The sequence below is a fragment of the Ictidomys tridecemlineatus genome, chromosome 4 (genome assembly GCF_052094955.1).
Source record: "Ictidomys tridecemlineatus isolate mIctTri1 chromosome 4, mIctTri1.hap1, whole genome shotgun sequence".
Classification (NCBI taxonomy): domain Eukaryota; kingdom Metazoa; phylum Chordata; class Mammalia; order Rodentia; family Sciuridae; genus Ictidomys; species Ictidomys tridecemlineatus.
In genome coordinates this window covers 197,791,574-197,808,419 of record NC_135480.1, presented here as the reverse complement: position 1 = coordinate 197,808,419, position 16,846 = coordinate 197,791,574, and the positions used below count along the sequence as shown (strand labels likewise).

Genomic DNA, 16,846 nt, shown 5'->3' with positions numbered 1-16,846 from the left:
CGCCTCTGTGAGACTGTAAAGAGCCAGTGCTGCATCTGGCTTCCTTTTAGTGCTTGCCAAAACCCTGTGGGTTGGACATCGGCACCACTTTGCCAATGAGGAAACTGATGCCCAGAGAGGTTAAGTACCTTCCCAAGGTCTCTCAGATGGTAACTGACAGTATGAAAACCAAAACCCAGGCCTGCTTGATTCGTAATCCCTCTAACCCTTGCTGCTCTGCCGCCCTGCCTTGACCTTGTACTTGAACTCACGAAATCCAGAGCCACCAGGGAGACATCATCTAAAAACGTACCACAGTAACTCAACATTTAGTACTTCAGTGAGAAACACCACTGCACGCAGCTGGGATACCTGCTTGGGGACTTGTGCAGTGACAAGAGAAATTAAATACTGTAATGGATTTTGACAACAACTGTATGTTAGGGGAATTCAAATGACATAAAGGAAAAAGTTAGACTTTCTCCATGGACCTGGTTGCTAATATGCATGCCTAATATATCAGCTAATATCTATTTTTTTAAACTAGTTTTTTTAGGACCTAAGTTCTTTGAGGAAAAAAAAATTATGGGCTGTAGGGGACAGTGAATTCTTCCTGGAGGTAGTGGGCTATAGCTGCCCCTGATGTCAGAGTGGACCCTCAATGAATGTGTCCAACGAGCAGTGACAGCTACCCTTTCTTTCACGGGTACTATGTTTTAGCCAGGAGGCTGACCCCTTGTTTATATCATCCTGTGAAATCCCTCTGTGAGGTGGATTCTATTGTCTATCTCCATTTCACAGAAGGGAAACTGAGGCTGAGCAATAAGGCTTCCGCCATGGCCATACAGTTAATAAGGGGTGGATCCAGGGTGACTATTATTCTTGTTCCCAGGAATTATTATCACATAGAACATTGAATACGTAGCCTACAAAAGAGAATTAGGATTACTATTAAAAAAATGAACTGGGTTTAGATGAAATTGGATGCCAAGAAGAAATTACAATCTAGGCCGAGGATAACTTCTGCCCATGGCTCCCCGCCCCCATCGCCTGCACCGATGCAGCCCTATACTTTGGTGCAGAACTGTGTTTAAACACTGAAATGTTTTGTGTTGCAGACATGTGCTGAGTGTGTAATTAAAAGGATCCCTTCATTAGCAGAGCTTTACAAAGAGAGCTCAAGTTGGCCTTTTCTGCTAATTTTGGAGGTGGTAAAGCAGGCTAATACAACCGCTGATTACAATTGTCACGGAGCCTCTTGCTGTTGCCACTAGGAAAATCTTTGTTCTCCCAGAGTAGAAACAGGCTCTTCCCAGCCACTGAGAGAGAAAAAGAAGAAGAAAGATCCTATCCTGTCAAGCAGAAGTGAAGGGACGTGTGGCAGTGTAGGGGTTAAAGAGGTGGCCTCTGGAAACAGGGCACCTGGTCCAAACCCAGCCTCCTGGTGGAGTTGCCGTCTCTGAGCCTGAGTTTTCCCAGATGTAAATGACTGTAAGTGAATAATGGCATCTAATTCTTTGGACTGTTGTGAGAGCTCGTAAAAACGATGACTCTTTTTCCTTGTCAGATATATTGACAAGGAAGCTGTGTTGAGGCTCCGGGTATAGTCTTAAATCGAGCAATAGTGGTGCCTGCCCTTCTGGAACTTTCTATCTAATGAAAGAAACAGGCACTTCACAGACAGTTACACAAATAGCCATTTATGGACAAGTGTGATAACTACTAGAAGAAAATAATGTTTCCTGCGGGCTTTGCATGGTGCAAGACATGGATCAAGTTCTTAGTTTCTTGACGATGATGATGGAGATGAAGATGCACAAGAGTGGTGGGCTGTACACAAAGGGGCCCTTGATTCTGCTCCAAAAAAGATAGGAAGCTTTTGGAAAAGGTGACACGAACTCCCGAGATTTGAAGGATGCGCTATTTTCCTGTGGCATATTCGGAAAAGCATGTTCACGGCAGGAGGGAGCGTGTGGAACACAGAGGAGGAGGCAGGTGACCACCACAGCACGCCACACCGAGAGGCTGGAACCTCCTCCACTGTGCCCGGCAACAGGAGCAAGACGGCTCGTGGTTTGAAGAACCATTCTCTGTGTTCCAGTGAAAAACGAGACAGCAAGTAGCAAAGCTGGGATTCCAACCATGCCTTGATTCACCACTCCCAAGCTCGTGCACTGACCCACCTGGAGCTCCTGGGTGGCAGTCGGGAGAAGCCACCCAGCAGGGTCCCTCCCTGGCCAGCAGGCACAGAATGTTCCTTGCTCTGCGCCACAGTGAGCAAAAGGGACAGCAGGAAAGACACTTGCTGTGTGCTAAGACGCTGGGCAGAGAGCGCCCTGTCGGAAAGAAGCGTACTGGGAGGTCTTTTAAAATGAGCTGTCAGTTCCTTCATCCGTCAAATGAGAGGGCTGGGCCCCATGACCCCTCGAGGCCCCTCCAGCTCTGAAATGGCACTACTTCTGGGTCTGTGGGAGCTGGGCATTAGAATACGTCCTCGCGTTTGTCCTTTCACTACTTCATTGTCTGGCCTCATGGTAAGATGCTCACATAGCAACCCCAAGCCCGTGTCCTGAAATCCCTCTCTGCGCAAGGACAGAGGCCCGCTCGGCTGCTGTTGCCATGGGGTCCTTGGCTAATTTGCATTCCACAAACATTCTGTGTCAGCGATTCACGTGAACCCCTCACTGTAAAGTAACAGATTGATTTTGTTTGGCAAACGAAACAGAACAGCCCATCCAGATGAGCACTGGACCCTCCCAGGAAGCCACAGTGAGGTCACTTACAAGCCCCCCTTGCCGGTGGAGCTTGGTACTCTATCAAAAGGCTGTATTTTTGATCCTAAAAATACTACCACTTTGTGTTGGGCATGGGCTACAAGAGAACCCCTCCTTTCTCCCTCCCAGCCTGGTACCACCCCACAGAGTAAGAGACTTCTCTCCATGACTGTGAGGAAGGAGAAAATGAGTTCAGAGAAGTTGTAATTATGCAACTTGGGAGGCACAAAGTTGCAAGTTGAGGTAATAAAGTGGAAAGCACCAAGACTTTGAACTCAAACGGATCTGGGTTCCAATTTAATAGCTGAGTGACCTTTGGAAAGTAGGTTAACCTCTCCGAAAAAATTTTTCTCATCAGTAAAATGGGGGTCATTTGCCCAGGTTGAATATTCCTTATGCAAAATACTTGAAAACCAGACACATTTTGGGTTTCAAATTCTTTTTCAGATTTTGGAATACTTGCATATGCTTAATGAGATACTTGGGGATGGGACCTGAGTCTAAACACAAAATCCATTTATGTTTCACGTACATCTTACACACATAGCCTGAAGGAAATTTTATGTGATATTTTAAGAAGTTTTGTGCATGAAATAGTTGCAAGGTTTGGAATTTTCCACTTGTAGCATTATATCCGTGCACAAAAAGTTGTGGATTTTGGAACACTTCTTCTCATTTTGGATTTTTAGATTAGCAGTGCTCAACCTATTTGGCCAGGACCAAAATGAGATGTTACAAGTAACCTAGCTAATTCTCAAGGTACTCAGTGCCTGGGCTCCCTGTGTGAGGAATCCGCATCATGCAGTGGTTAGACACAAGGACCCTGGAGCCTACCTGCCTGGGTTTCTATCCTAGATCCACAACGTGTGGGTCTGTCTCCTTGGGCGTTGGTTTCCTCATCTATAGAATGGAAATGCTACTAACCCCTCCTCCATAGGGCTGTATCAGGATGCCACTTTAGCTGCAGTCCTGGCACACACTTAAGTGCCAGCCAACCTGCCCCCATTGGGCTATGTTGCCATTGTCATTACTCTGGGCTAAGAAAAGTGGTCTAGTGAGGCCAGATGAGCGTCCGGGGCAGGCAGGGCGACTGCGCGAAGAACCGGTGGGAACACACCCAGCATCGTCTGGGGCTTTAAGGGATGTGACTGTCAGACGGCGGTTCCTCTCAAGTCCTTCTCTCCCTGCTTTGGTAACTCTGGACTCTTGTTTCGTAGTCTGTCACCTTTTCCTTAAATTGCAAAGCATCACCCATCAAGCAAATGGAGCCTCTGTCGCGGCAGAGATTTATCAAGTGACAGAGCTTGGCTACATGGTACTTACGTTTATTTTTAGTGACTTCATCCTCCAACTCTTTAAATTAGCTGCAGGCCTAATTTAAGGGACTTCTTTGGCGCATGGTTAGCATTTTCTTTCAGGAATGCCAACAAGAAACATGCACATTCGAAATCGAGTGACAGAAGGACACATCTTGGCCACAAGCAGGGGAAGGGGCCTGCTTACCTTTCTCTGCCACGAGGCACCACTGCCCACCAGGCTGTCCTGCCCAGCCACAGAATTGCCAGGAGCACAATCCAGATGCCAGAGGAGAGTGGGAGAGTGGGTCATTTGGATCTTGCCACTCCTCGAAATCTACCACATTCTCATCCCAGCACTGCCAAGCCAAGCTGCATTTCCCTGAAAGACGAGACTAAGAGCTGGCTGCCTGGTTGTGGCTCTACCAAGTCATCTCTGAGTAGGTGCTCGTCCCCCTGTGCCTGGTCCCATGCTCCTGGATGGTAGGGACTCTGTCCACTTCACCCAGAGACCCTGGGGATGTGGGAGTGCTTGGGAACATTTTCATGCCTAGGTAAATGACTGATGGCACGGAGATGGACATTATTTCTGTTAAGAGAGAATTCAAGCAAACCCTCTGAAGCTAGAATTTGACCTCACCATATCCATATCTACCTCCTGACTTTGTTAATTTCTGGGAAAGCATATGGTTCATACATAAGAAAGATTTGGTTTGATTTAAATCAAATAGTATAAGAATGATATGGTAAACTGATAGAGGGGCCTTTAGAGGGGCATGGAGTCAGACAGTCCCAACCACAAATCCTGAGCCCGAGACTGGTCGTGTGAGTTTGAGTATTTACCCTTGTTTGGCCTCGGATTCCTAATCTGCAAAATGGGAATCATTTCCACCTATCTCATAGGACCATCATGAGAAGCCAATTAGCCTAGAGGTAAACGACTCGGCACAATATGTGTGACATAGAGTAGATCCCAATAAATGGTGGCAATTTTTAACAGTAAGCTTTCCAGGCAAAATAGAGATAGGTGGTTTTTCACAAGAGTTTTAATGAAAAAAAAAGAATTCCATTTTATTGGAAAAATGATAACAGATAAAACATCCCAGGATTCTTTCCCCTATTTTAATGATTCAAGGGTATACCAAATTCAATTTTTTAAAAAACGATCCCAAAGGACTAGTAAGCTTGATTTATATTTTCTTTACCAGTCACTTTTATTTCATAAGCCAGACATTTCCATTAAAATGCTATTAAGTAAAAACAGGATTTTCAGTATTTGTGATGGCTTGGATCTCAATGTGATAATTGCAATTATCTCCAGCAAAGAGACCATTTCTCATTGTTTTATTTCCTCTTATATATCAGCTATGTCTTTAGTGCATTCTTCCAGTTGAATAAAAACACTTCCCTGTGAATTGTGGTTTGGAATCCAGGAGCGTGACATCTGTGGCCATCTTTTTGTCCTGGGGTTATTAGTTGAGATTCAGGAAGGGTGGGGACTGGTATCCCTCAGTAGACGCAGAAACCCTTGAAAGAAATGTGAAATGCCACAGGGTAGAAGAGGAAACAAACTCGTTCTGTACAGCTCCAGGGCAGGATGGGACACAGGTGGACTCCTGAGGGGACGTCCTCTGGCATGCTGTCAGAAAAACCTGTTCAGCATGGAGGTGGGGGTCCCCATCATCAGGGCAGCCCATGCTAAGCCACCACCCCGGACCATGTGCTGATTAAATGACCACTGCTACGGGTGTCCCTGTCTACCTGGGTTTAAAGTTCTTCTCTAAAATGACATCATTGTGAAAATGTCCTGGAACCGGATAGTGATGGTGGTTACACGATACTGTAAATCTACTAAACACCACTGAATTGGACACTTCGAAGTGGCTAAAACAGTGGATATTGTGTTGTCTATGTTTTACACAACAAAATGATACCACTGGCCAGAGTGATCTCCAGAGCTAATGTAGCTGTGACATGTGATGCTTCGGAAAGAGCATATTACTCGGGGGACAGATGGCTAGACTGTATTTAATCAAACAACAGTCCATGTGAGCGGTAACTGAGCACAAATGGTTAATTACATTTTGGTCCAGGCTGAATACAAAATACTGCATGTTCAGGAGAAATATGCTCATGAAAGCATGTTAATGCCATGGGAAGGTGCTTGTAATGTGCAAAAAGGATTTAACTTACACATAATGTTATCCCATCCATAAATATAGATAAGATATCAAAATATTGATAGTGTTAATCTCTGAGTTGTGGGATTAGAAATGATTTTGATTCCTTTATGCATTTCTCAACATGTCTACAAAAAGCATGAATTACTTTTACAATCTAAAAAGTAAAGCTCTTTAACATCGAAAATAAAAAACATCATTTAAGGTTTTGTAACCTGCAACATAAATCATGATGTGGCTTAAAACAAAGGGGTGATAAAATAGAAGGTGTGTTGGATTGGAGGAACTGATTTATAATCCTGGTTCAGACAGCTCCAAGAGGTGCTTTTCTGAGCCTCCGTTTCTCCATCTGGAGCAGGAGTACAACCACAGTCTAACTCACAGAGTTGCAGGAAGACAACCGAGATCACAAATTTGGGACAGTCTGCAACTGGGTCCTCTGGGCCATTTTCATGGTTACATGGTGTATTCAAGCCGCACGTTTCCAAATCTTCCCGTCACTGACTGCCACTGTCAGTGACTGCTTACCTGTCATTGACTGCCACTCACCCAGCAATTTAAGAGCTAATTTACAGTAAGAGTGTGATTTTTTTTTCTCATTTGTCTTCCGATAACCTTCGTGGGAAAAAAAAAACACTTCATTTCATCCAAAAAGTAACCACCTGACTTTTATTTACTGTCTGAAGTTCAAGGTGACGATGACAAAACCATTTTGCTGGAGGAAAATCTCTCACTGGTGGGCGTGTTAGCCTCCCAGGGAATCAGGCCCCTCCTCTGTGCAGTTTGTTTCCCCCAGACCCTCCCCTCTGTTGGACTTTGAGGGGAGTTCCCTTCGTGCCACTCTGGTTCTGTCCTCTGACCACCTGGAAGCAACTGTGGACAGGACTTCTTGACTTTCTGTTCACACGAGGGAGATCTCTTTCCCAGAGGCTGGCTTCTCAGACCGGTATGAGGAGAGGACCAGCTGGCTGGGCTGTTTCTCTTCTGATCTTCTTTCCCATTTAAAAGGGCTCATAGGTTATGAAGCTTCACAACTTTGTTATTTTCTTTGGGGCTGCCGTTGCTGTTAAAAGCAAACTTTCCCCATTCAACAAATTCAATAAAACATTCCCCCAAGCACCCAATATGTGCCAGGTCTTACGGAAATAAGAATGAGTTGTGGCCCAGGCCTTCCGTCAGCTCACAGAATAGAGAGGCAGGCACGGAAATCAGTGCAGGGCAGGGTGGGGGATCACCCAAGGGCTGGGAGCTGGGCGGGGAAGGATGGCATCAGCATGGTTAGGGAGACACTTCGGTGGATTTTTAAGGTGTGCCAGAGAAGTGCCAGGCAGCCATAGCTGGGGAAAGCAGGTACAAAGGAACCAAGATGGCCCGACCTGGGGACGGATGGCATGCTTGCTTGGAAGTGGAGCGCTGGGCATGAGGCCATTTCACAAAGAGAAGAAATGGTCTTGGCCAGGCCAATGGGCGGTGAGGCTGGAGGGGCAAGTTCAAGGAATAGTGTGCCTGGCCAGGAGGGAACTGGGAACAAGGAGGCCTGAGAAGACATCAGGAAGGGCTTTGAGCACTAGAATGAGGAACAGAGACTCAGGAATCCTGAAGAGAGTTAGCAAGGAAGGAGCCCTCCCAGGTGTGCTTCAAACACAGCAAGGCAGGCGCCCACATGGAGGTCAGTGTAAGGAATGGGAAGGGCTCGAGGTAGGGGTCCTGATGCCACCGTCCAGATGGGAGGTGGGAGGTGACGAGGTCTAGGCAGGGCAGAGCAAGAGTTGGCTTCAGGCCCACAGAGGTGGAACTGGCCACCGAGGCAGGGGAAGAGGAGGAGGTGCATCTACCTTGACTGTTCCCGCTTGGGTGACTGCAGATGGTGGTGACACCCGAGGAGATGTGGACGCAGAGTTGGGGTGAGGGGAAATGAAATGTGGATCTAGAGGTGAGAAGAGCATCCGGAGCTGCAGGTGGATGTTTGAGAGTTATTAGCTGCTAATTTTCTTGACTATGTGAATAATTTCAGAATAAAACATGCAGACTAAGGAATCACGACGCTATGATCGGTTTTTGTATGAGTTCCAAATAAGAAAACAGTTAAGCCAGAAAATGTGATTGTTCCTATTCCTAGAATTGGGTAACTCAGGCATCCTTGCAAATTGTTCATTGAACTGTGCCTATGGCTTCTTGCCAGCTCTCAATGAGATTTTTATATTTCTTAATTATTCAATTACCACCCATAAGTAGGAGTTTGAAATCAAACCCAGACTGCTCCGGAATGGAGCCTTCTCTTGAAGTATGAATACAGTAAAGGAGGTTTTCCATATTGGGAAACCAGGCTGGCAGAATGGAGGTGGTGTTAGGTCTCTGGTCCTGACTCTGCCCTGGGTTCAAACCCCAGTACACACAAGCGAGGTGAACCTGGGCAGGTCACTTCTCAGAGGTCAGTTTTCTGGTCTGCAAAATAAAAATAGTGATAATACTTGTTTCCTGAGATCATTGTAGGTCTAAAGCCAAGGCGAACTTGCAGGGAGAGAGCTGTATATTTATCATGAATTCCTTGTGTACTTCAGGTATCAGCAGCTCCAAAAACCAGTGGCCGGAAAGGAAGACTCTCTGGACAGTGACCTGGCCCCAGACTCCAGTCCTGAAGCCCACCTGCCCTCCATTTGCCTCAAGCAGGTGTTCCCCAAGTACGCAAAGCAGTTCAACTACCTGCGCCTGGTGGACAGGATGGCAAATTTGTTTATCCGGTTCCTGGGAATCAGGGGGACAATGAAGTTGGGACCAACCGGCTTTCGTACCTTCATAAGGTCAGTGAGATGAGCTTCCTCTTGGGCTTTGAGTAGGGTGGAGTCCAGTCTCACATCTGGCTGGTCAAATCTCTCCCACTGCTCCTGGGAGACTGTGGTGCTGGATCAGTACCCCACTTGAGGTTGGATTGACCTACTGGCTAGCACTGAGCCTGGAACACAGTGACCTTTTATTTGCTGAATGAATTAACGAATGTTATGTGACAGCATTCACAACCTTGGGTTCCTGGTTAAAAACAATTGTGTTCTGTTATATTAGCCTGGTTTTCATTACTTAAACAAAATGCCTGACACTGGGTAACTTTATAAAGAAAAGAGGTTTATTTAGCTTGTTTTAGAGGTGAAAAGGCCAAGATCAGGTGATCCCATTGGTGTGATCTCTGGTGAGGGCCTAACGGCAGATGGTGTCGCGACAGGAGTCCACGCAGGAGAAAGAGATCACCTGCAGACAGGAAGCCAGAGAGCAATTCATAGGTCAGGTTCATTCTTATAACAACTCTGCCAAGAACAAATTCAGGATCCCACAAGAGCTACCTTTGATGACAGCCCCCAATGACCTAAGGACCTCCCATTAGGCCCCACTTCTTAAAGGTCCCTCCACCTCAACACCATCACACAGAGGACCACACATCCCACACATGAACTCTTGGGGGGTGGGGGACTCACCAAAACCATATTAATAATTGCCCCTTGGAGTCAGGCAGACCTTGTGCATCTTAATCTGGTGTTCTCCCCGGGGTGCACGTCTGTGGGCTCAGTATTCACAAAGCCACAGCAGAGCAACAAAGCACAGCCTTCCAAAGTGTCAATTTCAGGAGGGAAAAGCTAAATAATTCAGCCAATAAATAATTTAATACATTTGTTCTAGTATAAAAATAACATGGTTATATTATAGAGCATAATACAAAATTTGCATAAATTTTAAAGATAAAACATATGATAACAAAGAAGTATTCTTATTGCAGCCTGCCAAGTGAGAAATTGCCTCTCATTTTCCCAAGATTACTCATGAATTGGCCTCTAACCCGTGGGGCACTTTGGGGCAATATAGAAGCACTTTGCCTGTGTAACCCTAGGGGGGGTTCCGACCCTCCCTGAGCCTCCCAGGACTTTGTCCTGTATGTCCGGTAAAATGGGGATGAAGTTGCCTATGTCCTAAGATTGTGTGTGTGAGTGGGATTAGTTAAGGGTGCACAGAAACACAGTAGTGTGTGGTCAGTGAGCAATAAGTATTGATTTCTTCCTACAATGTTCAAAGAATTCCATGAAAATTTATGTATATTTATGTAAATTCACACACACACACACACACACACACACACACACACACACACACACGGGGTCCCGCACAGAGTCAGGTGCAAAATAGGTTTCCACCATTAAGTGTGTGCCAAACATATAACCCTGGATCTATCCAGTAGCCGGGCATTGGCTTCAACAGGAAATGGCTCATTGGCCACTAATTATAGCACATGCACCTCAAAAAAGGTCTCTGAGGACCCTCAGTGTAGCTGCCATTCTCTTGTCATTGGTTTGATATTTCCAGCTTGTACCTCAGAGTCACACTTTTCACAGTTTATTCACTAAAGCAAAGAATTAGAAGCCTTGGGTCAGAAACGATTTTTGCCAGAGCTTTTCTCCAGATAAAGCTCACGATTCTAAGTAGCCCTTTCTGATATTCTTCATAGAGTGGTAAACACAGACACTGGCAGCGATCTTTGCCACTGAGGGAACCTGAAGCAGCGTTTGCAGGGTGATTTTGAGAAGGACTTTGTGTTCATCTGGGAGGTGGGAGATGTTAGGGGAAGGAAAGTCAAAGGACCCTGCCTGGATCTGGGGTCAGACTTTCTGAACCGAGCATGTGACTTAATATCTGTGTGGCTTTGGGCGAATCCCTTGTTTTCTGAGTCTGAATTCCTCAGCTGAAAAATGGAGATGTTCATTCCTGCCTTGCACAGTTGCCACGAGGTTGGGAGGTAATATACAGAGAGCACCCTGCCCGATGCCTCGTTCATGGGAGCTGCTTATTAAATGGGAGATTAGGATTGTCTTAAGCTGTGGAAATTTTCAAAAAAGGCACATTAACTAATTGCCCTAAAAATGCTACTTAACATGATGCCCTCTGACTCATTTAGGAAATGCATTTGATTTTCACCAAAAGAGACCTATCAGGGTTGCCTTATGGTCACAGTATGGCTGCTCAAAGTCCAGTCATCATAGTGAGTTCCAGGCAGAAAGAGGGAGAAAGAGCAAAGGTCTCTGCCAGATGAATTAGACCCCTTTAAAATCTTTCCTGGAAATTATATCCAGTGACTTCTACTGTCCATCTTATTGGCCAGTTGCATAGGAATCCAGTAAAATGTGTAAATAGACCTTCTCTAACTGTGCATACTGTTATCCCATTACAGAGAAAAAGAAGTAGACAGTCCCTCTCCTTCATGATTCTTGGGCCCTGGAACATAGAGAAACAGCTTAGAGACAAGGACACATGTCATTAGCCTTTTGAGGCACTGTGGAAAGACACAGGACCCAGGCAAACCATGAGGCTGGGCGGGCTAGGATTCTTCTCTTGCGTGATACTGCCGCTGCCCTTCTGGAGCCAAGGCAGGAACTTCCTGGCCCCTCCCTAGTTGCTGCCCCATTGCACAAAAGTCCCAGTTCAAAGCCAGAAAGAATGAAGAGTATCCTGGCTTCGTGTGAAACCCTGGCCCTGCAAGATCTACCCTGTCTCCACCTCTCCTTGAGCACCTGAAAGCCACTGGGCATTCAGAGAGAGACGGAGAACCCTGCCTGTCCCGGAGGATCCCAGTCTAATAGAGGCCCATGACCAGTAAATAACTCAATGCAATCCTTTGACAGAGTCTGGGCAGGGTGTGAGGTCTCCCCGGCGGGGCTGTGATCAGAGGGTGAGGAGTGAGAAAGGGGAATCCTTGTCCACCTGGTGGAACCCAGGGGAGACAGAGTCTGGGCAGCTCTACAGGGGAGTCTTCCGGGCTGTGAGGGAGAGATGCACACAATGCAGGCAGGAGAAACAGCTGGAAAAAGGACTGCAGGTGTGACCCAGATGTGGAAGTCAGAAGCTTATCATCCAGGCTAACCCTGTCAGGAGGGTACTCAGGCCCTGGGGAAGCATGCAGGGACCCACAGTAGGCCTGGAAAGCATCCTCTTCAATCCTGATAAAATTCTACTGCAGTATAGGACTGAAGGGAGAAAAAACAGCTTGCCCTGGGAATCGCAGCTGCCGGCAGGGGTAGCCAAAGTGAGTAGCCAAAAGCGGGCTACTTGTGAAAGGGTGGGGAGGGCAGGGCTGGGCAGCTGGGTGCAGGCCTAAGGGAAGGGCCATTATCCACAGGTCACCAGAACTTTGGGTTTTTCAAAGGAAGATGAACACACTAATTTTGATGTAAAATCTCAATATATATATATATATAAAGGTTAAAGTTGGCAATTCAAAAAATAATTTTAAATACTCTGTGGATTCAGTTAAGGCATGACTGCCCATAGAGGCCATCAGTAGTTAACTTGCAGTCTGAGAGCCAAGGAGGACCTGTTAGGAGGGCTGCTTCGTTAGTACACTGCATTGTAGAGAAAACAGAATTGAGACTGGTCCAAAGCAAAGAAGAGGCCTAACCAAACTGCTCTTGGAATGGAATGGGGGTGAGGTTGAAAATATCACTACAAATCTGCCTCTCTGTAATAGGCTTTCTGATTTCCTTCCCTTTGTTCTCCATAATTAAGAAAATCTGCACGAGAAACCCATTTGTGTGACGTTAGAGACTATTAGGTCCTGCAGCCGTCATTTGCAATCTGTGGCCAAGGCCATTAGTTGGAGCTGCATTGAACAGGAGAATGAAACAGAGTGTCTTCAGGTGGGGACAGGAGCCACCAGAACAGACGGACCCTGCAACGAGTCCCCCTCCCCGCCAGCTAGTGTCTGCCACAACCAAGGATGGGGGCAAGAAGTAGACAAAATAGCGCAAACTGATAAGAGACTTTTCTTTTTAAAATGTACCAAGAAATCCCAGCAGCAACTCAATGGTAAAAGGCGATAATCTCTACTCTCAGATTTATCTGGGCAGGTGCCGTCTTGCTGGTTAGACTTAACAACAAGCATCTTCTCCCCCTAACAACGATTCTCTTTTCTTCCCACTTTGGTTTAAACTCTGCTTCATTGTGAATTAATAGTATTTATGCCATATGTTAAGTCGAACCCGTGCCTTTCTCAGGAGCACTTTGAAAAAGGCATCTCCCTGGCCAGGTGCATGCTCCTTTCATAGTTCCCACACAAATGGCAGAAGCTGAACTTGGCTTTCATCTGGGCTACCCACTCTTTCTCCCCAAGTTGCTTGCAGACAGGGAAGCAAATAATAAACAGTCCGACTGAATTTATTTTCAGTGTCCATCTCTCATAATGTGATGCATAGATCAGCAGTTTTCAGAGTGAATTATGCTAATGCCAGCCTGGCCATATTCTATTTTTCTTTTTCACCAAGAAATGAGAAATAACGAACCGTCATTCCCTTGTCTAGACTTACGTCTGTCTAACCAGCTTTTCATGTCATTTCCTTGGGAGGAACTTAATAGTAGCACATAGTAGCACAAATTTAGTGCCTCCTGTTCTAACTTTTTTTCTGAAATTTACTTACTAATAATTCCTGGGGTGTGAAGGCTTCTCTTTCTCTGGGAAATGGAAATTATCTAATTGATTCTTCAACCTGACAGCTCTCTTTCAGAGAAATGTGTTTTTTGTGACCCTCTTTCCATTGGAACACTGATTTGGAGAGGCATCCGATGTAATTCACAAAGGACATTTTTCCAAACGTTGGAAGCTGACATCAATTTGCAGATGCTGCATTTTCCGGTGAAGGCAGCCGGGGGATTCAAACCGTTTGCCCAAACCGGGTTTATTTCTAGGACATGTAGCAGCGCCCCCTGCACCTGGAGCCTTCGCTTCACACGGGGCTGTTCAGCTTTGAAATCTCGCCTGTCACCCTGCGGGCTTCTGATCCTGGGTCTCCCTTTGAATTAGAGGATGGTTTTTTCTCTTTCCTTTTCCCCCTTCTACTCCCTTTTATCATAAGGAGACATTAACATGCTTCCTAATAGGTAGCTGTAAGGGGTTTTATTCTCTGAGAGGCAACATGGTGCATTAGAATGTTCTAGAATAGAAATGTAAGAGGCCTCGCTTCCCTCTGTCATTAACTCCTCTGTGACCTTGAAAATCTCCCCTTTCCTGATGACCCCTTTCCAGCAATACCATGGGATTCTGAGCCTGGGGTAGCTATGGCTTTTAAAAAGGCGTACATTTTAAATGAGAGTTGTCTTATTCCCTCCCCCTCCCCCGTGTTTAGATATGTGTTTTGTCTTGGCTTTTTAAAATAAATATTGACAATTTGTTAGCTTTTCCCTTATAGAAACCTCTCCAGAAAACAAACAAACAAAAAGCTTCTCTTTTTTCCACAGAGAAAGATGAACACAAAAGAAATTCTATAAATAGGATTTTATGGAGTAAAAAAAGTTGGATCCTAAATTTCCCATGAGATGTCAGTACTTGTTAAGAGGAAATGGGGATGATCATTTCAAATCTTCCTATGCTTGGGTCCTAATGAACTTGAATGATTTGTGATTTTCTCCAATCATATGTACCCAGATTCTTTGGATTCTGAAAAATAAAACAGACCCCCAACCAGACAAAAATAAATCATTTCTTCAAACTGGTTCTAATCAAAGAGGAGGGAGGCAAACTGCCACTTCCTGGTGTGTACCAGGCCCTGAGTAGTCCTTAAAAGTGTCCGAAGTGGTGAGTCTCCTCACTGTACCTGCAAGGAAGGCTCCCCCCCATTCCTTGCTCAAGGTCACACAGCAAAGCCAAGATTCAAACTCACGGACCTTTGACCCCAAAGGTCGTGTTTTCCAACTTCATTTCTAGTCTATCCTTCCCAGGAATTTTTCTGGCTTCTCCTGCAACCATTTTTCCTGGGTTTCTCTTCCACTGAAGAATTTCTCCTTCTGTTCATGAGTCATTTAAAGAACTGCATCCCAGGACATAAGGGAAAACTGTTCTCCATGATTAGGGGCTTCTTGGCTTTTGTGTTTTCAGCCTGCACTCTGAGATCACCTCTCCCTTCTGATGGTGGTATCCGTCTATCTCTGCCCTGCTCTCTGGGCCCAGAATACTCACCTGTAGGTAGGAGCAAAGCCCAAATTCTGTAATTGAGCCAATGGGTGGATTGAAAAGTCATTCCAAAGTCTTGACATCTTTTCTCTTAAAGTCATTCCCTGTTTGAGTCCATTCTTTAGTGACCAGAGGGTCTGTCTCTATGGGACTTTGGTTGTCTTCTCCCTACTACCCCCACCCTCTGTCTCAGAGCTCCCCAGCAGAAGTGCACTGGAGAGACTCCAGCCCTCTGGTCCCTGGCCTGGGCTACCTCCCCGCAGCACCCAAACCTACTGTTAGATCCTCTAAGGAAATCTCACCATCTTGGGCAGATTCTGACCCTTCTCCTGTGCCTCAGCTTACCTTCACTGAGATGGGATCAGGAATACCCGCCTCATAGAATGAGTGTAAAGACTCCAAGAGCTCACAGGCAGGAAAGAGGCTGACACACAGACTGCACCTCCAGAACCCAAATTCTCTTAACAGCATTCCCTGGCTACTGCAGCCAGCCTGGACCCCTCCTTCCGAGGTCCTGGCTGCAATGTTGCAATCAACTGTGTTTGCAGGCATCCCTGAGGGGGGATGAGTTACCTTGGAAAGGGGATAAATGAAGAATTCTCTTTGGTAAATTACGGCTCCTGCTAAAGGTTTGACACTTCTATTTTCTTCCTGTCAGAAAAAAATAACTATATACAGTGGTCAGTTTCGTTTCCCTTTTTATACTCCATTAACCCACAGAGCAAGCCCGGCAGTCTCCGTTCCTGCGTCAGAGAGAGGAGCCCAGCGGACATGGATATGATAATTAGGGACGACCTGTGGCCCTTTCCTAATGAAGCTTTGGAAATTAGCAGAGCAGTTTGTTATATTACCCGGGGAGAGACTGGAACCTCCGCCCTTGCAGAACCCAATAGAGATAGCCATCTCGGTGACAGGTGACGTGAAAAGCTCCGCGTCCACTGACATGTTGTTACTGGGGCTCAATAACTGCGCTCTGATGTGCTTTGAAGTCTGCCGTGGTGACTTGTGATTGAAATACGGAGTGGGAGCCTGGGAGGAAGCAAGATGTGAATTGATGGCCTTGGAAATGTGACATGTGGGAAGAGAGGAAGGGACCAAGCAGGCAAGCGAGGGTGCCAGTGCATAGGAGCACAAGCCTCCTCGGGGCACTGTCCTGGGCATGCTCCCAGCCACCACTGTTGGAGGTGGGGTTGGTTTGGAGAGCAACCCCTGGATGCCCAGTGCTGCTTGCCAGTCATCTCCCCCATGTAACTTCCTAAGGGAGCTGTTCACGCGGGGATGAAGACAAATGGGAGCTCAGAGGAGCACTTTATCATTAGCTGGAGCAACGGACAGGGATGCATTTGAAAAGTTGAAAGCAGCATTGACTGTGGCTCAGCCAACCCAACCAGAGTCCAGAATTTGGCTCCCAGGATCCTGGGCTAATCCAGCCTTCCCGGGGCATGATCTTGTCCAGCAGCGTGGTGCACTGGTCAAGCCAGGGGCTGCCTCTGGTCTGGACAGAGAACAAGGGCCCTCTGACCCAGATTCTTAGACCTGCAAGTTCCATTGCTCCAGAGTGGGCAGGGTCACCCCTTGAAAAGTCAGCCTCATGTGGCCCGTCGGGCCCAGGGGGTTCTGGCTCTGGGAGAGGAAAAGGAA

At 46.3% G+C, this 16,846-nt stretch overlaps 2 protein-coding genes across 8 annotated transcripts in view; one reads left to right on the top strand and one right to left on the bottom strand.

The window, feature by feature from the left end:
- Ttll11 (tubulin tyrosine ligase like 11) overlaps positions 1–16,846 on the top strand; it is a 243,304-nt gene that overhangs the window by 188,376 nt on the left and 38,082 nt on the right. For all 6 annotated transcript variants that reach the window (XM_078048135.1, XM_078048133.1, XM_005320921.5 and 3 more), the window contains one exon: positions 8,790–9,029. In XM_078048135.1, the coding sequence (XP_077904261.1) occupies positions 8,790–9,029 (240 nt within the window). The remainder of the gene's footprint in view (positions 1–8,789; positions 9,030–16,846) is intronic.
- The window catches only part of Dab2ip (DAB2 interacting protein), a 249,500-nt gene continuing 241,981 nt past the window's right edge, over positions 9,328–16,846 (bottom strand). For both annotated transcript variants that reach the window (XR_013438282.1, XM_078048125.1), the window contains one exon: positions 9,328–9,471. Coding sequence is in view for 1 of the 2 variants with exons in the window: in XM_078048125.1 (XP_077904251.1) it covers positions 9,468–9,471 (4 nt within the window). In the remaining variant the exon portion in view is untranslated. The remainder of the gene's footprint in view (positions 9,472–16,846) is intronic.